The sequence below is a fragment of the Crocodylus porosus genome, unplaced genomic scaffold (assembly GCF_001723895.1).
Source record: "Crocodylus porosus isolate Cpor-Errol unplaced genomic scaffold, CroPor_comp1, whole genome shotgun sequence".
NCBI lineage: Eukaryota > Metazoa > Chordata > Crocodylia > Crocodylidae > Crocodylus > Crocodylus porosus.
The window spans coordinates 8,232,836-8,257,242 of record NW_017728931.1 but is presented as its reverse complement, the minus strand read 5'-3'; the positions used below and the strand labels follow the sequence as shown (position 1 = coordinate 8,257,242).

Sequence of the window (24,407 nt, the reverse complement as noted above, 5' to 3'; positions counted from 1 at the left end):
CAGATTCATAGATTGTAAGGGCTGGAAGGGACCTCGGAAGATCATCGGGTCCAGCCCCCTGCACCAGGCAGGAAAGATACCTGGGGGTCAGGTGACCCCAGCAAGGTAACTGTCCAGTCTCCTCTTGAAGATTTCCAGGGTAGGCAATTGCACCGCCTCTGCAGAGAGCTTATTCCACAGTCTGAACACCCTAGCTGTGAAGAAGTTTTTCCTAATGTTGAGCCTGAAACTGTTTGCCAGGAGTTTGTGGCCATTACTCCTGGCTTTCCCCAAGGGTGCTCTGGTGAATAGTTGTTTGCCGAGCCCCTGATGTGTACTTCCCTAGTGAGCTTCTACCAAGTCCCCTCTCAGCCTTCTCTTTTTCAGGCTGAAGGGTCCTAGGTCCCTCAACCTTTCCTTGTATGGCTTGCTGTGCAAATCTGTGATTATATTGATGGTTGATGTTCGTGCAAGTTTCTTCTTGCCATGCTGGCTTGTTTGTGACACTTGCCTTTTTCTGTGTATTCTCTACCTCGGTATCTTGCAGTGAATTTTCCCTCAACTGAACTCCATCTCACTCTACACTGGGGCTGTGTTGGATTGTATGTACATGGTATAGCACAGTGTGTGTTTGTGCCTTCTGGATAGCATCAGAAATGTTTTGTTGTTTGCTGTAGACCTAAAGTTATGCGCAGATTATTCCTTCATCTGACGTGGCTCAACAGTGTAGAACAGGAGCTGTGTCCCTGCTGTTGTGGCAAAGCCTCAGGTGGCTGTGGGGTGCAGTGTAGTGACAACTGTGACCATGTCAGAGGTCACAACAGAGCTGTTGTAAGACAGATGCTGATCTGACCAGGAGCTATACCAGGAAGCATGAGGGACTCTACAAACTAAATTAGGAGAGTTATCAGCCAACTTTCTCATTCAGTTACAATTTAAGCTGCATTCATAGGTCTGAATACATTCTCATAGTTTTGCTTTGCTGCTTGTTTAGCACTTGGAGACTGTGGTGAGTGAAGTGGTTCTGCGTGAGCAGAGTGGGGCGGTGGCCATAACATAAGCTAATAAATCATCTGTGTCTCAGTGTTCTGTGGGCCCAGTGCTGCAGTTCTTGGACGTTGCCTAAAAACACCTTAGTAATGAAGCTTCAAAACTTAACCAGACAAAGCATAATTATGGTGCTGATAATTGCCTGTTCTGGTCCAACAGGTGCAGATAGGCTGAATGAAGAGGACTGCTACATTTGTGAGTCTGACAGCAATAGGTATTTGTCCTCTGAAGGGTGGGGCTGTGTCATTCTTTGTTGCTGTTCCCTCTTTCAACTCTGTTCCACTGCATTTTTTCCACCCAGCTCTCCTAACCCGCCCCCCAAGTTCTGTTCTTCATGACTTATGCATGGGAATCCCTTCCTTTCCCAAACTGCAGGTTGAGCCAGTATGCTCTTCTCCAGGTTCTCCCCTGCTCTCTCTTCCTTCCCATTCTTCCTGCATTATCCTCTCCTGGCTTTCTGTCATGCTCTAAGGCAAGCCACATTTCCAGATAGACATGTACGAGCACAGACACCTGTTACTGACACACCACAGGCTGATCTTGGCCCTTTTTTTTGTTGTTGTTGTTGTTTTTCTGGGGAGGATTTGGTTGAGTGAGTCTTGTCTGGCTGTGAATAGATGTAACATTTGAAATATTCCAAACACCTTTGAAGTGTCTTTGAAAATTTCAGAATCTGAAAGTATGGATGTACATGCCCAATAAAACACTCAAAAGCCTGACAGAAATGTACATGGAGGGAGCAGGTACTATCCTGTGCTGTTTTTTTCATCTCAGGTACATGTGGTAGCTTGTAGGGATGTGTGAAGCAGGTCCTATTCAATTCGGATTTGGCCCGAATTGGGGACAGGGATTCCGTTTGATTCAGATCACTGTCCCTGATTTGATTTGGCTGAATCTGAAGATTCAGTGCTGATTTGGAGAATCAGTGATTCAGACATAGACACAGCTTTAAAAGTTTTTTCTACATACCTCAAGGTACCAGCGTGGCTTGTGAATGCTGTAATGTTTGGGCGGATGGAGTGTCCCACAGGAGGGGGGAGGCATCCACATGGTCAGCGGCAAACCCGGAAGTGGACCGGAAGTACTTCTGGGTCCACCAAGGAGTGCGCAGGGGGGTCCCCTCTGCATGACTCCCCCTCCCCCCCCCAGCTCAGCGATTGGCCATGGTGGGGACCCTGGGTGCCCCCATAGACCCAGGAGGCACCAGTTGCCAAGCCAGGGAGGCATGGGGGGGCCCCCGCACATGCTCCCCAGTGGACCTGGAAAAGGACCAGAATTACTTCTGGTCCACTTCCGGATGTGCTGCGGAGCCCCCCACACTTCTGTGGGGCATTCCATGCGCCCCGGCATTGCAGCATTCATGAACTGCCTGCTACCTAGAAGTATGTGGAAAAAACATTTAAAGCTGCGTCTATGTCCGAATCACCGAATCTCTCTGAATTAATTCAGATGGGTTCAGTTTGATTTGGAGAGATTAAAGGGTCCTCTGATTTGATTCGAATTTGGCCACCGAATCAGGCCAAATCTCTGCCAAATCGAATCAGGGACCAAAGTTTTGCATAGCCCTAATAGTTTGGTCTTCCAAGCAACTCACAATACAGCATGTTCCCCACCCTCCCTTCCCCCCAACAAGTGTTGACTGTTCACTTCAAATTCTCTCCCCCGTCCACTCCCCAAAATGGGAGTGGAACCACAGGACTGATCAGCCCCTTGGCTGGAGAACACTGTTGCTGCATGCCAGTGCTGTGTTTTTTTTGTTTTTTTTTTTCCTTTCCCACCCCTTTTTGCCCCCTTTTCTCTTTTCCCCTTCTTTTTAAAGCACTTTATCGTAGAGGCCACAGCATGGTGCTGTACATCAGTTTGTGGCTGAAATACTCCGTGTGTTTAAACATTTCAAACCCTGTTGCATCTGTAAAGTATTTCAAATGTTATGTCTGTCTAGACCCTTTGTGTGTGAATGCAAAAGTGTGGCACTTCTGAAAAGTGAAGGTTTGTACCCCCTTTTCTTCCTAGGCCCTTGACCAGAAATACCTTCTGCCAAATGTAATGAACAATAATTTATTGCTGTTCCTTCACCTTGGAAGAGGCTGTATTTCACAGAGGTTTTTATATGTGGAAGGGACTCAGTCTAGTTCCCATTGTAGTCCATGTGAGCCTTCCTTAAGAACACAAGAAACTCAAATTAAACAGCAGCAGGTTACTAACAGAGCTCAAGAACACTTGCTGCTTGTTTCTAGCACTGCTACTGATTTATCTTCTAACCCTGGGTGAATTACTTTGTATCTGTGCCTTAGTTTCTTTTGGTATAAAAATCCAGATTCTTTCCCTTCAGATCTATTCCACGTCACATATTTTCAATCTTGATTTATTTTTTATATTTCATACAACCTTGGGGAAATTTTCAACAGAATAGAATTGTATTTTCTAGAGCTTTGACTTTTAGCTATATTTATTGATTGGGTATTCTAGCTGTGTTTAAAAGAGTCCTTCAGGAAGGCATCAGTGGTCATTTAAATTAGGCTTTGCAGCTGGAATGGCAGGGGGAATGCAGGCCAGTAGATGGGGAGCAGGGGAGGTGCTAGTTACTAATTTATTCTTAAAACTAAGGAGCAGTTTACTAGTTCAACCAGCTGAAATCTAAATAATAATGTTATACTCTAGCTGGGGCAGGAAGCAGTCTGCAAGCAAGCATCCTAGATTTTAAAACGCATGGCTGGGATGTGACTGAGTTGCCTGTTTGCTGAATTTTATAATAAGGCGTTTTTTCTGTAATAGCTGTGGGGAAGAGGGTGTTTTCATTGTTAAAAATCTTGGGCTGGATGATTGAAGCTTGCAAGCTTTGCCTCTGTTACTGACTTGGCAAGCGAGTTATTTGGAGCCACCTTCCCTCTGATGTCCACCCCTTTGTTCAGTTTTCAAATTTTGGTTCGGTCTCAAGAAGCTGCAGTTGTTCAGAAAAAGCTACAGGCCTGTGGTATGGGCTACCTAGTATGTGGTGCTTATGCAGCCCTTGTAGCTACTGTGCATGTTGTGTCGAAGGGGGATATCCTGTAATGATGCATTCTGTGTTCCATAGGGGCCGTTAGACTATAGATCAGGAACTGCTGAGATCAGGTGATGCAGGACTGCATTGATTCCTAATTAGATGAGGCTAGGGAATTGGATTTCTGTTTAGGATGACTCTTTGAGTGCTGAGGAAACATTTCATCCCAAGGGAGAACGAAAAACAAAAACGTGAATTTTGGTTTTGCAGAAGTCCTACAATATTCTGTTTTGGAAATATCAGGCATCTGAAATGAAATATGCTCTAGGGGATCACTGGCAGCTGCCAGCTGAAGTTGAGATGTTGTTGTCAGCTTTGTACTGTCATTTGAAACTACTAATAATTGACAGTGGGCAACAGCACAACTGATAGGAATTATTTTCATTTCGGTTAGTAGGTGCCAGATACTCTGGGGTGGCTTGTTCCATGACAACCCTGCCTTGCTGCCAGTTCCAGTTTGGGGCTCCACGCCTTCCATTGTCCATAGCTTGTGAAGACAGCTCTGGGGCCAGGGTGCCCAAGAATTGGAGGGAAGTCTAATCCATAGGGAAACCTGCATGATGGGACTGCTCTGGTGCTGTGGGTAGTTGGTAATCCTGGAGTCCTGACTGTAGGTGCTCTTCTAGGCAGGGTGCAGAGAAATTGAGCAGGTTTCCAGCCTACATCTGCTGCAAGACTTGTTGAAAGAGACCTGTTTCCACATCATGGGTTTGTGAAAAATAAATGAAAAATTGGCATTTTGCAGATTTGAGAGAATTTCGAACCAGCACTGTCCTTGCCCTTCTTTGGTCTGTATTGCTCTCCATTTGTAGCCTTCATTTTTTTTATTGCCAACAGACCCTGCTGGTATTTCCCAGCACATCTAACTTTTTGCCAGAAACCAGTCCTGATCACATGGACAAGGGCTTCCAGCTTCATCTGCCTTTGTCCAGTCTTTCACTAACCTCCATCTTTCTGCTGCTGGAAAGTTGGGCTCTACCAAGGGAAAGTTAGAAAATCTCTGGTCCCCTTGCTCTGACACACATTCCCCAAGTGACCCAGTTCATTCCGGTTGGTCGTTCCTCACCTGCCCAAAATTCCTGGCCCTCACAGTGCTGTCTCAACACAACTTTCTGCCTGGCTGCCAGGTCTCAGTCTAACAGTCCATAAACACTCTCTCAATCAGTGTGACAGGCTGAGCAGGAAGGGGATGCATTAGCCAGATTGACTAGCAGGAAGATGGAGCTAGAAGTTAGGTTTGTTGGATTGGGGAGAAAAGGTTCAGGAACTGCGAGGAGGGAGATGGATGACAAGTTGCACACTGCGCTACTTCCCAGTTCTCTGCGTTTTAAACTAACTCAATTTTTTCTGTAACTGTATAATTCCCTGAATGGTATATAGCTGGTACTTCACTGTCATGCCTTTATAAGAGCCCAGGTGTGGCCAAGTAACTGCCATTGCACACATTTGGTTTATAATTGTGATGATAAATGATGACCATATGTTAGGTTAAATGATGGGTCTAGCCTGGGGGTCTGCAGGGCAGCACAGAGGGGCACTGGTAGGGGAGCCTAGGACTGGCTTCAAGTTAAAAAGCCATCAGCAATACAGTGGAGCAAAAGTTTGGTTCTTTCCTTAGTGCAGGGGTTTCCAAACTGTGGTACGTGTACTCCTGGGGGTACACAAGGCACCTCTGGGGGTATGTGGGAAAAATTGGGTAATGGCAGATTTAATTTCATTATAATACTAATGGGACATTTAAAGAGTTAAATTATAAAACATGCTAGTAGGAGTACATGGGCGTCTGGTAAGTCTGGAAGGGGGGATGCAATAAGAAAAAGTTTGGGAACCTCTGCTTTTGTGCAACTGAGTTTTTCATTCTCTTTGACTTAGGTCTTGAGTCAGTTCCCTCAGTTTGAGTTCCCTGGGACCTGTCACCATGGAGACTGAAAGTGAGCAGAACTCCTCCAGCTCCACCAATGGGAGTTCAGGGTCTGGAGGAAGTACTCGTCCACAGATTTCTCAGATGTCTCTGTATGAGCGACAGGCGGTCCAGGTGAGAAGAAACTTGTGTTCAGGAGCTGGACAGGACAACAAGATGGGGAGGAGGAAAGGGGGAGCGGGGTGAGGAGAAGACCTTGCAAGGGGAAGTACCCTACTGCTTCCCTCTGTTTCTTCAAATGTCACTGGGATTCTGGTCATGGGCTTGGCATATTTTCAAGTCTAGGAAGATGGGAGGTGTCCAGCCTGACCAGACCTTGGCTGTATAGTCTGATATTCTGTTCCCTGTCTCACTGAAGGAGCTGTTGGTTCACTTTGTCCAGGATCCAGCCTCTTAGTCTATTGGCTTGTATTCTTGGACAAAACCAAACTTTTGTCCTGATGTCCTAGAGCCAGACAATGGAGTCATGCAGCTCAGTATCCCAGCTCCTCTGCATAATACGCAACTGGGTTTCATTAAGGGCATTTATCCTTCTCTTGTAGCACTGAAACTTACATCTTCCTGAATTCTTTAAGTCTGGTTACTGCACTTCCTGCTGCACTGGAGTACACCTACGATCAGTTGGGTCTAGTATCCCATTGCTGGCTATACTGTCCCATCTGATGTCCTGTGTCCTCCTTCTAGACTTAATCCAGTGGCTTGTGGACTCGCCGTTCAGGCTTTGGATGGTCTTGTGGCAGTTCTTTAGATCCTTTAGTGTCTTGGACATGCTTTTTGGAAGTGTGGGTCTCTTTTTGAAAGTTTTTCCTTTCTCCAGGCCCTTCAGGCCCTGCAGAGACAACCCAATGCAGCCCAGTACTTCCACCAGTTTATGCTCCAGCAGCAGCTTAACACTGCCCAACTCCACAGCCTGGCTGCTGTCCAGCAGGTGAGTTATCAAGGAAAGGATTGCTTATCCCTTGGGACTGCCTTACTATTTTATGCATGTACATCACTGAATGCCATGCGGTTCCTGGTATGTGACTAGGACTCCTTGTTGCTATGGTAACGCACCTGCCTAATGAAGGTAAACCAGGTGCTCATGGGGGGAGTTCCAGTCTATCTTCAAATATAGAATAGAACTGGAATAGTTCTTTGGGGTTTCCAGTGATTATACTATTAACTGGGAGGTATATTACCAACATCTGCCATTGCCCTTTTATAAGACACAGATTATTGTAGAGGTAGCGGGTATGGTTACATTCTGAGATGGATGTAAAATGGGCCACAATTTGAGTTTTATGCGCTTGTGTCTTTCCGTTTGAAATGTTACATTAGAGTAGGTTTTCCATCTTTTGAATTTTTCTATGCAACTTGTTAGTTTATTTTTCCACATTACAAGTGAAAATTTTTTGTCTCTTTCTGCCTAACACTTTTTACTAGCAGTCTGCTTTTGTGTCCACTCACATCTTTTAATGATGAACCTTGAATAGATCTGGTGCAACATTTTTTTAAAATTAAGGTTTATTTACTTATACCAAGCATTTGAATAGTAGTTGGCTATTGGACACACAGTCTTCACAGACTGCTACTTTTTCTGTCACATGTTACCCTGCCCTGAAGATGATTGTATGTAATAGACAGAATGGCCTCAGTCAGCCATCTGATGAGTTTACCTTGTGTCGGGTATCACTCTCTCTAACTGCTTGCGTGCTGCACAGCTTGGGAGAGAACTTTCCCAGGTCCCTGACTGCAGTTTTGTGGGATAGGAAGTACTCTCCAAGGAGGCTGAACTGTTTGTGAAGCAGTTGATGCTGAGTTCATTGAATGAGCAACAGCCTTAAATCACAAAGGCAAGGGACTGAGAAGCTAACTCACATAATGGGACATACCATCCCCATCTGCAGGCACACACCTTCCAGCCCAACAGCTGCTGTATTCCACAGACCACAGGCACCCTAATTTGAAATGTGTCCCCTATGGATGCCATCTTTCCAGTTCTCGTAAACCTAAATTGAACTGCTTTACCTAGTATCCACAAAAATACTGGCCTGGGGAGCAAGGGGACCTGGTCAGAGTGTGGTTGTGATTGGCTGTGTGGCATGTGCTGTAAGTAGAAGTGGGAATGGTAGAGTGTTTGTCTTTGGCCTGGGTGAGAGGATGGCATGTACTAAGTTTTCACTGTTTTGATTTAGTGTCAGATGTGTTGTTAGTGCAGCATCCCTAATGAATTCCCAAGGGAGGCGTGTATAGCAGGTAACAATAAAGTGGTACAAGACCTGATGTGAGAGGAGGAGCTCTGCCAAGTTGCTGTATGTGCCTGGTTGGGAATGGAAGGGGAAGCAGGGACTTGCCATGGCTGGGTTGTGCACCAGCTTGTAGGAGTTTGGGATGGCATCAGTGATGGGATTGGCTACTCAGTCTTGGCTAAATTTCGGAATAGAACTGGGAGGTCCACTCTAGATGCTCATATACTCCCATCTTTCCTTTTCTCCCAGGCTACAATTGCAGCTAGCAGACAGGCAAACTCCCCCAACACCAGCACCCCCCAACAGACCACCACCACCCAGGCCTCTGTAAGTAAACACCCTCTCCCCTGCATGGCTTGCCTTTCTGCCTCCTCACTTCTCCCCTTTTTGGAGAACAGGCTTCAAGGGGCAAAAAGTTGCTGAAGATGGTGGGAAGCCATGGCTTGTGGGTGCAAGCTGGCAACAGCAAGGATATTGGGCACTGTCATTATGGATGAGGGTTAGGGAACCTAGAGGTCTCGGGTCTTGTGGTGTGAAAGGCATCTTTGGCTAGGAAAATGGGAAGTGATCTCTTATGGTGAAAGAATGGGGTGAGAGAGGGATTGTGCCTCAGGGAGGGACCAGCAGCTGGAAAGCTCCTGTTTGGGATAGCAGGAGGAGCAGTCATTGGGTGTCAGCATGCCAAGGCTTTGTAGGTGGGACTGAAGAGGCTGGAAGTGGCCAGAGAATTGATGGGGTGCTTATTGGATTGGGGTGGGAGGAGGCTGGAAATGTGTAATTGCTTGAAATGCTAGCATCATGTGGGGAAAAGGAGCCTCTTCCTCATGAGGTGTTGGAGCCCCTTACTAGCAGCACAGGTGTCCATCAGCTTGGGTGATGGATGCTAACGCTCGGACCTGCAGTATTTAGGGAGGTAGTGTCCAGGGCTTAGTGCAAGAGATCCTAGACATTAATGAGGGGGCCTAGAACAACTGCTGGTGCTGAAGCCTGCCTGTTTTTTTCCTCACCCTGGCTAACAAGGTATTGCTCCCTTAAGGGAAGAAAACAGCGGGGCTGTGAGTCATGCTCTGTGGTATAGATATGGTCTCCCTGATCCCTTCCAGTTCATGTTGTAGACAACAGGGAAAGGCCTGGCCTTAGAGTGCCATTTCCTATCTTGCTGTGGTGAGTGAGCTCTCATGCTGGGTTGTGGAGGCCTTGTTTCTGACTCTAGTTCTGCCAGTGAGATTTGGGACTCTTCTCTGTTTGAAGATCAATCTAGCCACCACATCAGCTGCCCAACTCATCAGCCGCTCGCAGAGTGTGAGCTCCCCCAGCACCGCCACCTTGACGCAGTCTGTGCTCCTGGGGAATGCCACCTCACCGCCTCTCAACCAGTCGCAGGCCCAGATGTACCTCCGGGTAAGAGATTGCATGTAGAACTTGTCCCCACCTAATCCTGGCTGTTCAAACAATCCAGGGCTCTTATGACTGCCAAAATAAATCCCTGTTTTGAGATCAATCCTTGACTTGGATGTAGCTGACTCAGGGATAATATGATATAGTTTAAATCCAGATTGGAAATCTCTAGTGCTGGGTCCATAGGTTTGATCCAGAGTAGGATTGACTCGGCCGTCTAAAGTGGGTGTACCAAGTTCAATATGTTCTGCTGCATAGGGAGAGTCAGTGGATTAAACTTTTAAGATCTGGGTTTTCTCTGCTCTGTATGAATGGCAAAGATCCCATGGCACTTCTCACTAGACTAGGTGTGCACATAAAATAACGGTCCCCTCTTAGCAAATCCCAGGCTCGGTTACTGATCTGAAATATAAGCCTTCTCCTCTCAACTAGTTCTGGAACAGATATTTATCTGGCAAATTAATTTCTTCAAACATTCCCAAGCTCAGGTATGTAGCTCAGAAATGGTGGTTGTCTGTACTCAGGCTTGGCCAAGAGACATTGGTGTGAAAGGTGTACATCGTTCTCCAAATCAATCCTGGGTAAGGCTGTGTATCAAAAATTAACTTTTTCCATGGTCATCCCTAGGGTCAGTGTTGTATCTGAAAAATAACTCCCTTCCTCTCAACCTATCTGGGGCTCTGTTTTATAATCCCCTTCTCTCCAATCATCCTGGGCTGCTGTTATGCTTACTTATCTGCCAATCCCAGACAGACATCTGGAAATAAAATCCCAGTCTCTTAGTTGTCCTGGATGACCCTATGGCAGCCCTCCCAGCTTCCTTTCCCATGTGTTCTAGAAGACAACACCTCCCCACAGGAATGCTGTCCCCAGTTCCATGGTCGTCAGGGCCATACTCTAAAACATAACACTGGGTGGGTTGGGAATGCTGCAGCCCAGTTTTGCTTTGTAATCCTCTTGTGGTTCGCTTTCTTTCTCTCTCTTTCACTCTTTCTCTTCCCCTCCACTCCTCCTGCTCTTCACACTACCCAACCCTCCCCCAACAGCCGCAGCTGGGGAACCTGTTGCAGGTGAACCGGACCTTGGGCCGCAATGTGCCTCTTACCTCCCAGCTCATCCTGATGCCTAACGGGGCTGTGGCTGCTGTCCAGCAGGAGGTGCCACCCGCTCAGTCTCCTGGGGTCCACACAGACACAGACCAGGTCAGTGCCGCCCCCTCCACTCCCCCACACACATGCACCCCTCTCCAGTCTGTCTCTGTAGAGGGCTTGCTCTATTCTGCCTGCCTTTTCTGACCCTTGTACCACTGCAAGGCACAGGCTTTGTTCTCTCGTGCCCATGTGTTAACACACTGTTGTCTTGCCTCCAAAGGGAGGATACATTTTCTGTCTCACTTCCTGGAGTGGCCCACCACTGGAGCCATTCCCATTTTTATGATTGCTTGGCAACTCCCATGTTATTGAGTGCAGGGTTCTGAGGCCGGTTTCCAGTGGGACATGTGCTCCCCAACAAAGAGCCTTTGCCAGCATTAACCTGTTACTCCTTTGGTCAGTCTTAAAGAAGCCAAAGACTGACCAGGCTCCGGGATTCATCCCTTGCCTTAATTTGTAGGAGGTCCTCCAGGCCTATCACTTGTCTTGCCTTTCTTGACTACTCCTGGAATATCTGGAGGTTTGGTTTTTGATCAGCTGAGCCTCTGCTCCTTTTTGCCTCTGCTGCAGTTGTCTCCAATCTGTCTCTGCCCTGTGTGGGTTTTTTGTTTTTGTTTTTTTTTTTTGAGTAAAGTCAACTGTCATCATGCTTGAAGACAAACACAGCCAATGGAGGGGGAATCAGTGAAGAAGATGGGAACACCAAAGAGCAAGGATAAACTGGAGAGATCTGAGGGGCCTGCAGGCAGGGAGGAGAGATCTGGGCCTCACAAGTGGAGAGCCGTGTACCCAGGGAGTCTGCCTCAAAAGTAAAAGGGGAGTTACTGAGTCTTGCACAGCTTGTGGCAAAAGAATTATCTCTCCAATGGGAATAGTATTCTTAGGTTCATTCAGAAGGTGCCATGGGATCTTTAACTTCCATCAGAGCTGGAGCAAGAGGGAATTCAGGTTTGACTCTTTCCAAGAGATGGTCCCGTCAGGCGGGCAACACTCCCAGTCCTAGTCAAATCTATGTGTGGGGATCTAGAGTCTGTGGACCAAGTCTGGTAGTGAAGTTGGACTGGATCTTCTGTGGTATTCCTCAGCTCCCCACCTCTGTCATACTGTGAGGCAATAGGCATCTGTAAAGGTGACCTGAACAAATGGACTGTGTTTTCTGTGTGTTTCTAGGTGCAGAATTTGGCTGTGAGGAGCCAGCAGACCTCAGCCACTAATGCCCAGCTTCAGGGCTCTGCTCAGAAGGCAGCCTTACAAGGAAACTCCCAGGCTTCGAGCCTACCACAGGCCACCAGTGCTGGCCAGACCTTGGCAGTAGCACAAGCCTCTTCCGGTAGTACAGGCCAGTCTCTCAACCTTAGTCAGGGGGCAGCAGGCAGTAACAGTGTCTCTGGGGGTATGGTGGCAGGTGGCGGGAGCCAAGCCACTGCAGGTCTAGGCCAGGCAAACTCAGCTGGCCCTGCCAGCAGCTGCCAAAGGAAAGGTACTGGGGTGGTTCAGCCACTGCCAGTTGCAGCTGCCCAGGGCGTAACAGTGAGTCAGGGAAGCCAGACAGAGATGGAGAACGCAGCAGCAGCAAAGAAAGCTGAAGCAGATGGCAGCGGGCAGCAAACAGTGGGCATGAACCTGACCAGGACAGCTACCCCAGCGCCCAGCCAGACCTTGATCAGCTCCGGTAAGCAACAGTCCTGCTTCCACCTCTGCTGCTGCCCCCTTCTGCTTCAGTTCCCAAACCCAGCTTTTTCACTCAACACTGCCTTCTTAAAACCCAGCAGGGAGAGCTTCTTAACATAGCCTTCTTATTTCCTCCCTTCCAGTGTGCCCTTCTTCATGGAGTGTCACCCCACAGGGAGACAAGGGGAAGACAGTTGTGGGCCTTTCCATCTTCTGCCAGAAAGTTGTGGCTCCTGTTAGAGCAAGGTTTTGAAAGCCACCTGGTGGAAGTGGAAGGGTGCTGTATTCCAGTCTGCCTGTCTCTGGGCTGCTGCTTTGTTGTTAACGTATCCTCTGTAATTCTCGTCCCTCTGTAGCCACCTACACACAGATCCAGCCCCACTCGCTGATCCAGCAGCAACAGCAGATTCACCTGCAGAAGCAAGTGGTGATCCAGCAGCAGATAGCCATTCATCACCAGCAACAATTCCAGCACCGCCAATCCCAGCTCCTCCATACTGCCACTCACCTCCAGCTGGCCCAGCAGCAGCAGCAACAACAAACACCGCCTCTAACCCAGCAGCAGCAACAGCAACAGCAAGTGCCATCCCTGCCACAGCAGGCTCTGCCACCTCAAAGTCAGCAGCAGGCTCAGACCCTTGTGGTTCAGCCCATGCTGCAGTCCCAGCCTCAGCCCATACAGCTCCAGCAGGATGTCTCATGTCAGCAAGCTACCAAGTCGCCTGTTCCCATTCAGTCCAAGCCCCCTGTGGCCCCCATAAAACCTCCTCAGCTAGGGGCTGTCAAAATGTCAGCAGCGCAGCAGCCCCCACCCCACATCCCAGTGCAAGTAGTGGGGAGCCGCCAGCAGGGCTCAGCCCAAGCCCAGGCCTTGGGTTTGGCTCAGATCACCACCGCAGTGCCTGCTCCCCGGGGGATGCCAGCCGTTGTCCAGCCTGTTTCTCAAGCCCATGCTGCTTCCCCATCATCCCAGGCATCCACTGTTACAGCTTCGACACAGGAAGCCCCTCCCCTCACTACTGGGGTCAACTTGGCTCAAGTTCAAGGCACAGCGCACATGGTGAAGAACACAGCTTCACCGCCAGTCATGGCTCAGGTGCCAGGAGCATTCTACATGCAGTCTGTGCACTTGCCAGTAAGTGATGGGGTGTGTGTGTGTGGGGCTGTGGGGTTTGGAGGCATCCCCTTTGGCTCATGGTTAGGGCACCCATTTCTAATGAACCTTAGACCAGTAAGATATGGGGGGCAGTTGGGAAAGGTAGCATGGGGCCTTTCCTCTCTAGAACTCTGGTTCCAAATGGTTGATGACCGTGAGTTATTCTCATGCAGCCAATGCATGGCGTGTCAATTCTCTAAATGAGGCAGGTTTCTCCATCACAAACCCACTGTCCCAGTTAGCATTAACTGGCTTTGTTGTCTCTCAGCAAACACCAAGGCAGAGAACATTGCCAAATTTTCACTCCCAATTAGAGGTGGACCCTTTGGATTGTGCTATCAGCCACTAAAGCAGGGCCTGCTTTAGGGCCTTGAGGATTCCCTGATGACCTGCACCCATGTTTCCAGGAGTCCCTCCAAGGAAAAAACATAGGCATAATTTTCATTCCCTGAGGCTGCATGGGTCCCTGTCTCAGTGGTGCCAATGTCTCTGCTTCACATGTTGAACCAGTACCTTTCATCATACCAGATATCCACTGCAGTCACGTTTCCTGTGGGTTTCACCAATATTGCTGAGGGTAGACTTGGGCTGTTGTGTTTCTCAACTCTTTGGCTGCTGTTTTTTGAAACCATGAGTTCATGTAACAGTCTCTGGCCCCAGAACAAGAAAAGGCTCTCTGCTGCTGTTTCACTTGCCTTGGTGAGGAGCAGAGTTTCGCTAGCAGCCAACTAGTTTGGTAACCATGTGTCAGGTTTCAAGCCACTGGTTTTTGCTGGCTTTTCAGTATGCCAATATGAGTCCCTTGTTTATTACCTGGAGTTGCTGGGGTCCTGATGCTGCTAAGTTGGGGTAGTACAGCAAGGTGATGGTATGTTCCTGAAGACACTGTTGTTATAATGTTTTGTTCCCTACTAGGCAAATGTGTGACAGTCTAGATACGTGGTGGTGGGGAGTCTGAAGTGTTCTCATGACAAGGAACTAGGCTGGAGCTGGAAGGGTGAGGAGGTGAAAGGATAAGGCAGCGTAAGGAATTTCCTCTGTGGCCCTTGATAGGTTTTGTGCTTCACCTGTCTTTCTCCTTATTTTCTCCCACAGGGCAAACCCCAAACCGTAGCAGTGAAGCGCAAGGCAGATTCAGAGGAGGAGAAGGAGGAGTCACCCAGTGCCACTGCACTCTTGCCTGCCAAGTCCTCTCCTGTAGCAGACAGCCCAAAAAACATAGAGGAGAAGAGTGGCCTTGGAGGTGAGTGGCCTACAAAGGGCTTTGATTGCTTTGGATGAAATAGGAGTCTGATCTGATATTGTGCAGGGGAATAGGAACAAACAGGATGCCAGGCTGGACAGACAGGCTATCTAAAGCGAGGTTAGAACAGAGAAGATGGGCTTGCTGAGTTGGATGGTCCAGTGGCCTCATTTCTTACAGTGGCTTTTATTTATGTGTTTTTTCTAGAGAAATCTGAGCCTGCCCCCAGCGTAACCCCAAGCACCCCCTCCAGTGAAACAGGGTCCATTACCACCGCTGCCTCTACTCCTGCCCCCAACTTGGCAATGGTGACACGGCAGACGGGAGACTCCAAACCCCCACAAGCTATTGTGAAGCCCCAAATTCTAACACACATCATTGAAGGCTTTGTTATTCAGGAAGGAGCGGAGCCATTCCCGGTAAGAGCTGGGTTCCAGGTGGGGTGGAATCAAAGCTGCCTTGGGTGGAAGCTACTTTCTGTGCAGCAAATCTTTTAACACCATGACAGGAAAATTCTCCAGGTACCATTGCAGGGTAGAGGAAAGGGTTGGTCTATAGTTTCCTTCTCCAGTGTAAGAGGCCAGGAGTTAACAGGCTAGATGGAAAGGGGAATGGAAGGTGCAAACATGGGGAGAATGACCTGGGGTTTACAAGCTGAGTATGAGTCAACAGTGTGCTCTTGTTGTCAAAAAAAAAAAAAAAAAGGCATGCTGGGTTGCATTAACGAGAGTCTCTTGTAAACTGAGAGGAGTGATCTATCCACTCTTCAACACCGGGGTATTGGGCCCAGTTTTTGGCCCCACACTTCAAGAAAGATGTAGACAGATTGGAAAGATTCCAGCTGAGAGTGACAAAAACTATTAGAGATCTGCTAAGCGGGACTTAGAAGGAAAGGCTGAAAGAACTATGACTGTATAGTTGGGAGAAGAGAAGACAGTGGGGATTTGATAAGTCTTCAAATACCTGAAAGGCAAGTATAGATGTGGTGGAGATGGACTTTTCTCTGCCTGTAGGGGAGCGGACTAGGAACAATGGCCTCAAACTGCAGCAGGGACAACTTAGATCGGAGATTATGGGAGCTTTCTGACTATGAGGGTGGTCAGGCATTGGAACAGGCTACTTAGAAGAGCTGTAACCTCTCCATCTCTGAACATTTTCTAGAGCAGGTTAGATATTTGTCAGGGATGATCTTGCCCTTAGCAGAGGGCTGGACTAGGTGACTTCATGAGGTCCCTTCTCACCCTACATTCCTGTGATCCTAACCTGAGTCATAATACAAGGGGGGAGGGGTACCTACAGCTGCTCTTACAAAGCAGAACATTTTATAAGCAGCAGTATGTCTTCCTGACACACTTGCTTATGTGACAGATTCATGCCAATGGCTCAATAAAGGTGACTGAGTACAGCATCCATGTTGATTTATTTGTGTTTCATCAACAGCAGTGTGGGGGCACTGGGGTTCTGGGCAAGCAGTGGCTAAGAGGCATTAGTTGGTATGGAATGAATGACTGCTTTGTGGTTCCATCCCCTCCCTGTGCGTGGGGAGGGGTCCATTGAGCTCTGATGAGATTGGGGTGAAGGGACTGCAGGGGAGGAGGTGTGCTTGCTGACTGGCCTGTCTGTCTTCCCCTTTGCAGGTGGGCTGCTCTCAGATCCTCAAAGAGTCTGAGAAGCCACTGCAAGCAGGTACACCCTTGGGGCAGAGTGAGAACCAGTCCAGCAACTCCCCGGGAGGAGACAGTGCAACTGCTGGTGAGTTGAAGCTCTGGGAAACCTGACACATCAAAGAAATGGCATTTCTACCATATGTGTACATGGGCTTTTCTCCAGAGGGAGTAGGAGAGGGAGGTTCAAAATCCAGCCTTGCATCTAGTATCTCCATTTCAGAGAAACGGGGGAAGAAACCCATCAGAGACTAACTAGGAACCCTCCTGGCAGTAGGAAGAAGGGTCTGGTCTTCTCCATAGGAAGGTGGTCCTGGGGTCATGTTGTGTGCAGAGTGTCAACTGGAGGAGATCTGCTTTTGTGAGGAATAGGGTGCCTGACATACTTGGAGACCCACTGAAAGCAATTAGAGGACTACTCTGCCATTGTCTTTGAACCCCTCTCCAGAAGGCTTCTGTACAGATTTCATCCATTGGCAATCCCTCACAGTCGAGAATGATTGTCTTCCGTGATTGTTTTCTACGTGGTTCCAAAGATGAGTGATGAGGCTGTTTTGGGAATGACAGACTCTTGCAACTTGGGCATACATTTCTGTGTGGGGTAGGTGGCTCTGGAATCTTGGTTAGGTCCACAACATTCTGTTTTTGCTGCTCCCACTTTTGTTTCCTGTTGTCGTTGTAAGCTTTCAGAGTACTGAGATACCTGCAGTGGACTCTTCCTTCATTTGGGGTGGTCTTGGGATGATAGTCTTCCACGATTTGATGTTGATGTTACTTTTTTTTTCAAGCTGGCCTTGAGGACAATTTTTAGGTGCTTTTCTCTGCCCTCCTCTTGAGCATGCATCTTGACTAAGTTGGGAGGACAAAAATTGCTTCTGGAGTCAGATGTCTGGATGACGTGGCTGGCCTAACAAAGTTGATGTTGGATGATCATTGCCATGATGCCCATGGTGTTTGCTTGTGAGAGGATGCTGATGTTGGTGCATCTAACTTCCCGCTGGATTCGAAGGGTCTTCCATAGGCAACATTTGTACTTCTCTAGTAATTTTGAGGTGTTTCTTGTATGTTGTCCATGTCTCAGCTCTGTACAGTAAGGTGGGGATCACACTACTGGATAAACCATGAGCTTGGTTTTGGATCTAATGTCATGATCTTCAAACACTCATTTCTTCAGGCATCTGAAGGTTGCACTTGCACTTTTAAGGCAGTGTTGAATTTTTTTTAATCAATGTCAGCTTACTCTGAGAGATGGCTTCTGAGGTATGGGAAATACTCAACATTCTCCAGAGTCTCACCATGAATCTGAATTACTGGAGCTGAGGATTGCTCATTATGAGCTTGCTGAAGGGGAGGACCTTAGTCTTCTGTAAAGTTAAGCAGCAGTTCCATTAACTTACATGCCTCAGTAAAGACATTGATGATTGCCTGAAGGTCTGCCTCTGGCATCATCATCATCAGTCCACTATAGCATCATCAGCCAACTACAATAAAATCAGCATACTGGAGCTGAGTGATTGAGGTTGGGATGATCTTGGTTTTTGCTCGGTCAGCTGAGATTAAACAGCTTACCATCCATTCTGGTAGTGGAGCTCCACTCCGACTGGAAGCTTGGTGGTCAGATGTAACATCACAGTAAGGAATATCGAGAAGAGTGTTTGAGTGATGCCAGATCCCTGCTGAACTCCCATCTTAACTGCAAAGGGATCTGTGATAGGTCCGTTACTGAGAATCACCACTTACATACCGTAACGGAGCAGTCAGAGAATGGTGACAAATTTTGGTGGGCATCCGTACTTAAGAAGGATCTTCCACAGTGCTTCTTGGTTGACAGTTGAAGGTTTGCATGAGGTCAAAGAAGGCCATGTAGAGGGATTTATGTTCCTGGCATTTTTCTTGCTGCTGGCAAGCTGTGAAGATCATGTCAGATTTGCTTCTTGATGCCCTAAATCCACACTGAAGTTGCAGGAGGAGCTGTTTAGCAAGTAGAAGGAGACTGTTCAGGAGGGTTCTCACAATGATTTTTCCTGTAGTGGACAGCAAGGCAATCCCTCTGTAACTTCCACAGTAAGACCTGTCTCTCTTCTTGAAGATTGTCGTGGTCTTGGAATTTCTGAGGTAATCTGGGATTTCCTCATTGTTTCAGATCCTTAATAGGAGGGCATGGAGCTATGATGTGAGCTCCTCACCACCCACTTGAATATTTCAGTGGGGATTTCATCAACTCCAGATGCCTTGTTCTTCATCTGCTTGATGGCTTTCCTCACCTTATCAAAGGTTGGAGGGATTCCAAGATTGGAGCACTCCTATCAACAACAGAGTCTTGACTGAGAAAGTCCTCAAAATGTTCCTTCCAATGGCTGTTGATGGCTCCCCTTTCCTTGATCAAGTCTTCTCCATCCTTAGTCCTCAAGACAGTTGGTCCCTGAGTGTTTGGACTGTAGATGGCTTTGATGGCCCTGGAAAAAAACAAACAAACAGCTATGCATATTGTGGTTGTCAGCGAGATGTTGAATGGCCTTCTCCTTTTCTTCCACCACCTCTTTTGGACTTCTGCCTAGGCTTGTTGAAGATTCAGTTTCTTTCACTTGGGGTTGGTGTCATTCTGCCAAGTACAAAAGCCTTGTGCTTCCAGTTGATCAATTCTTGGATCTCCCAGTCATTCTCATCAAACCAGTCTTGATGTTTCTTGGGTGAGAATCCAAGTATCTCTTCATAGGCACTGATGATGGTGGACTTGAAGACGCCCCCAGCATTGCTGACTTTCACCCATTGTTGCTGAGTGGACAGTTTTTTTGTTGAGGCACTGGTGAAATAGTTCTTGCTTGATTGGGTCTGTGAGTCCTTCAGTGTTGATCTTCTGTGGCATTTGCTTCTGCTACAGCTGTTGTTCGGGAACCAGTTTGAGTGGCATAATCAAGTGGATGAGTTGGTGATCAATTTGGGTGTCATCGGCTCCTAGCATAGGTCGGATGATGCAGACATCTTTGCAGTTCTGGGCACAAACAATGACGTCAATCAAGTGCCAATGTTTAGATCGCAGGTGGTGTCATGATGTCTTTGTGCCTGTTTTTGTGGCAGAATAGGGTGTTGGTGGTGGTGACCCTGTTCTGCACATTTGGTCAAGAGGAGGATGCCATTGGACTTGACTGTTCCCAGTCATTCCTTACCTGTGGTTCTGTTCCAGAGATCTGAGTCCCTTCCAACTCTGGCATTGAAGTCGCCAAGCAGAATAAGTCTGTCTCCCTCCAGAATGTCAGAAAGGACTTGGTCAAGGTTGGCATAAAATTCCTCCTTGGTTTTGTTAGCAGCATCAAGAGTCAGGACATAAATGCTGATGACAGTGGCATATTGGCTTCCCACAACTTAAGACTGGTAGTCAGTCATGAGGCAGTCAGGGAACTCATTGAGTTGGTTCATGAGTTCATTCTTAATGACCAAACCAGCTCTGTGAAGTCAGCATTCTCAGTCCTGCTTACCTTCCAGAAGAGGATATAACCACCTCCTTGTTCTTTGAGCTGCCTATCTCCCACTTGCTGGGTCTTGCTTACTACAGCAACCTCAGTGTTCTTCTGCCTGAGTTCTTGAGCCACAGTTGCAGTGCAGCACTTTGGGTGCTCACTATTAGGATTATCCATGAGGGTCCTGAGGCTCCAGGTCCTAAAATTGATTGCGTGTCTTAAATGATTTTGACCACAGCGAAGGTGATCCCATTGGATGCAGTTATCCAGTCAGGAAGAAGGTAGGCAGATTATGTTTAAGGCACCTTTTCTAGCCCCCTCCCCATGTGGGGCGAGCTGAGCAGATCTTAATGAGGGCTGTTCTGTTGCTGTTGCCATTGCCAAATTGCACTCCTGCCTCATTCAAGACCTAGACGACCTCCTTGTAACTGCGGCTTCCATGCCAGTTCATGACTAGGACCTTTCAGACCTCACAGCCCTGGTCATGGAAGATGCCTGCATATGATTTCTTTTAGTGTGGAGAAGTTGCTGCACAGCAGCCTCCACACAGTTCTTGACAGAGTGGGACCTTGATCCAATGGCGAGGAAGCCAAGACAATTGGGAGTTCTTGTTCTGCCACAGCCTTCGTCCACCTTCATAACTGTTGAGATTCTGACATCTTCCACCTGCTCTACTGTTGAGGAATTGTAGACCCATGCCTGGGGGCTGGGCAGGCTTATTATAGTGGCATCCTGTACTTGCCATGTCACAGCACCGTCAAAGGATGCACTTGGCCTTTCAGGAGGTACCACATTGACACCTGCTGTCCCCACCACATCCTGGTGGTGGTGCTGATTCTGCTGCTTGGTCCACAGCTGCTTATTTGTCAGTTACTCCTGCTTAATGTTGAAGGTGATGCCACTACCCACCTCTTGTGGATGTGCTGCGTAGCAGCACAGCTCTGCTGCCAGCTGTACAGACTGACAACTGGGTGGCTCTCCATAGACCCCTGGCTGAGTTTATTTGGGGCATATCTCTGACCACTGGTGGTAGGTGGGAACAGTGCATAATGCTGACATACTTCCTTTGCTTGTAACAGTTTCACACTCTGTTTCCCTAGAGCTGGACAAGAAAGCGAACCTACTGAAGTGTGAATACTGTGGGAATTATGCCCCAGCCAGCCAGTTCCGTGGCTCCAAGAGGTTTTGCTCCATGACTTGTGCAAAAAGGTAACAGTCAGGCATTGTGTGCTTCCTCGCTGTCTGTTTCCCATGGGTAGGCACCTTTGTTTCCTGAATGAGATGCGGAGAGCTCAGTCCTTCTGGGCCTTCAGGCAGGACTGCATTGGCCATGGAGAGCCTGCTGGATTGGACCTGTACCTTGACCATCCAGTGAAAAGATGCTCACTAGTTTGGCAGAAGGTGGGTGCAGCCACCCAGCCTTACACCTGGGATGTTTCTACATCTTGGAGGACCCTTGTCCATGGTAGTCATACTCAGAGCTGGCCAAGCTGACATGTTACTGGCACTCTGCTCGCTTGTGCTAACTAAATGGTCTTCCCAGGCTGTGGGGCTCTGAGCTCCCAGAGGGCACAAGGCAGAAACCACATGGGAAAGTCAGGCCAGGAGATGTTGTCTCCTCCGGTTGCAAGTTGCTCTTGTGGATCCTGTTATACCTTGGGGGAAGGGATCTGATTAGTGCACAGCTCAGGGTCTCTAGGTGTTGGTTGTGCAAAAGCAAGTATGTCCTTTGGGAGAAGGGCTGGCTATAGTGGAGCAGACCTTGGTGCTTCATAACAACAGGGAGTTGGCATCCCCCATATTCTGTATCCCTGTCTTCTGGACCAGCCCCTATCTTCAGTTGGATTAGGAAGAGTAGAACTGTTTTCTTTGACTTCTCTTCTCTTCCTTATTTAAGGTACAATGTGAGTTGCAGCCATCAGTTTCGGATGCAGAGAAAGAAGATGAAGGAATTCCAGGAAGCTAACTATGCCCGTGTGCGTCGGCGTGGGCCTCGGCGCAGCAGCTCGGAGATTGCTCGAGCCAAAATCCAGGGCAAGCGGCACCGGGTGAGGATACCTCTTCTGGTGTGGTCTGTGCTGGGGCTTCCGACTTTTGTATCTCAGCCATGCTTCAACCCCATTGGCATTATTCATATCCTTTCTGTTGGATGTCCTGCCTCTCGGGCTTTGGATATACTGCTTTGGCTGAGATACAAACAGAAATTCTGGCCATTTGCGGTGATGGGGACGAAATTCCCGTGGCTATATGGCTAAGTCAGATGTCCTAGCCAAAGTCCATTAAGCCTCAGTAAATTGCCCCTTCCATCAGAAACTCCAGGGGAAATGTTATTCTGCCGTGCTCCCATGACGGCGGTGTGAATGTGGCTCTCCTTGTAGAAATATCTGTCTCATTCCACCCCAGATGCAGCTGTTGGTGTGACCATTTCCCACTCGCGTAGTATGCGGAGAATATGCTTCAGGCAGAAACCATGGAGCCAATCACTCCAAGCTTCTCCTGATACTGAGAAATTACCCTGGACTTATCTTCCTTTTTTTCCTCTGCACCTGCCTGGTACATGGGACCTGCAGGGCCAGGAAGACTCCAGTCGAGGCTCTGACAACTCCAGCTATGATGAGGCTTTGTCTCCAACATCCCCTGGACCCCTGTCAGTGAGAGCCAGTCATGGAGACCGGGACCTTACCAACTCCAGCATGGCCCCACCTACCCCTGACCTACATGGCATCAACCCAGTGTTCTTGTCCAGTAACCCCAGCCGTTGGAGCGTGGAGGAGGTGTATGAGTTCATCGCATCCCTGCAGGGTGAGGTTAAGCCCCTCTTTGCCATCCCCTTTCCTTGAATATATGTCCTGGTAGAATAGGGAGGGCTGTCAGGTTCCTTTTTGATATCGTGGGATGAAAGTTGCCGACAGGGAGATTGAAATGTGGAGGCTGGTGCCCCATATTCTTGTTCCTTCTCACTCCTATCCCCATGGGTCCTGACTAAGGCAAATCCTGAGCTGGAGGAGACAGTATGGTCCACCCCCCTTGTAGCTCCCTAACGTAGGGACAGTAGGTTAGGGAGCTTCCTAGCCCACTTTTTTTTTTTCTCACTTGTCAGGCTGGCAGGGCAAGATGAGAGCAAGGGCACACTCTCAAAACAGGGAGTGTGTGAGCAGTGGGCAGTCTCACTGTGCCTCCCCCTTCTCACTCCTATTGCAGGCTGCCAGGAGATTGCAGAGGAGTTCCGCTCACAGGAGATTGATGGCCAGGCTCTTTTGCTGCTGAAGGAGGAGCACCTGATGAGTGCCATGAACATCAAGCTGGGCCCTGCCCTCAAGATTTGCGCCAAGATCAATGTCCTCAAAGAGACCTAATGGCCCTGGTGCTTGAGGTCTCCCTTCTGCCTGAACCCCAGGGCACTCACCAGCTGTGGGGGCTACCTGCTGGGCAGTGGAGGGAGGGAACAGGGCCATTGTCCATGATCTTGCATAACAGAAGGTTGAGGGAGGACATTTTTTAAGAGTGAAACTGCCACTTGGAAGCCCAGGTTTTGGCCTCTCATTGGTGCTATGTGGAGGAAGAAAATTCCACCTGAGGCCTTGAAACTGTTCTTTCCTTCCATGAGTGCATCTCACTCAATCTTAAGTAATCCCTCTGCGAAGAACAGAAGGTAGAACTCTTAGGAAGGGAATAAGGACCTCTTTCTGCCTCATCAGAGGCTCTTGGGAGGTATGGAGATAATGCCAGCCCCTTCCTGCGACTGCGGGGCTGCTAGATCCTGAGTTGTTTCATCTGAACCTCTTGCCATACCAGAACTTTGATTCACAGAGTGGAGCTTGCCCAGCGCTGACACTGGGAGCAACCGTTGTTGTCTGGTGTGAAGTTTGGGGGGTGGGGCAAGTCACAGATGTCACAGGGGTGGGCAGATGGGTAAGAGCAGCAGAGCCACCTCCCATTTTGCTCTTGAAAGTATCTAGACTGTGGTCCCAAGCAGGGTTTGTGCCTGTTCTGGTATAAGAACCAAATCTTGGAGGCCCAGAGCACTAGGAACTGCCTTAGCTTTACTGTTTCTGTCAGTGATACAGTGTGAAGGCTGTACGTACTGCGGTGTCATTTTGCCCCAAACCGGCCAGTAGAAAGGGTTTAATCTGAGCACTTCTGAGCAGGCGTTCATTTGGGAACCCTGCAGCACCTCTCTCTGGGGCTGGGGCACCGCTTACGGATCCAAAGCAGGAGTTTTCAAAAGTGGTGAGGCTCCACATTAGTATGAGCTGGCTTTATTTTATTTTTTTAAGTGTTCTCTTTTCAGTTTGTATTATTTTGTCTCTCTTCTGTGCTGTCCACAGGAGAGCTACTGGGATAAATTTTCAGCAGGCAGGGTTGTACTACCTGCCTCGGGCCTCTTATTTTTGGCTGTAAAACAAGTATTTCTCTTCCTGAGTAAAAAGAATGCTTGAAAGACT

The 24,407-nt window shown here is 48.3% G+C and overlaps 1 protein-coding gene across 2 annotated transcripts; it reads left to right on the top strand.

Annotated features, from left to right (window-relative positions):
* Positions 1-5,831: 5,831 nt before the first annotated feature.
* PHC1 (polyhomeotic homolog 1) lies at positions 5,832-24,406 on the top strand. Of its 2 annotated transcripts, XM_019544134.1 has the most exons (14): positions 5,832-6,107; positions 6,811-6,921; positions 8,471-8,548; positions 9,473-9,622; positions 10,666-10,821; positions 11,941-12,442; positions 12,798-13,576; positions 14,693-14,840; positions 15,048-15,259; positions 16,478-16,592; positions 21,063-21,171; positions 21,860-22,010; positions 22,533-22,764; positions 23,164-24,406. In XM_019544134.1, exons 1-14 carry the CDS (start codon positions 5,991-5,993, stop codon positions 23,316-23,318), a joined length of 3,015 nt encoding a protein of 1,004 aa, XP_019399679.1. In that variant the 5' UTR covers positions 5,832-5,990; the 3' UTR covers positions 23,319-24,406. The 2 variants fall into 2 exon arrangements, with proteins under 2 accessions (XP_019399679.1, XP_019399680.1); XM_019544135.1 differs by lacking the exon at positions 10,666-10,821 and having other exon boundaries at positions 5,835-6,107.
* The last annotated feature ends 1 nt before the right edge of the window (position 24,407 follows it).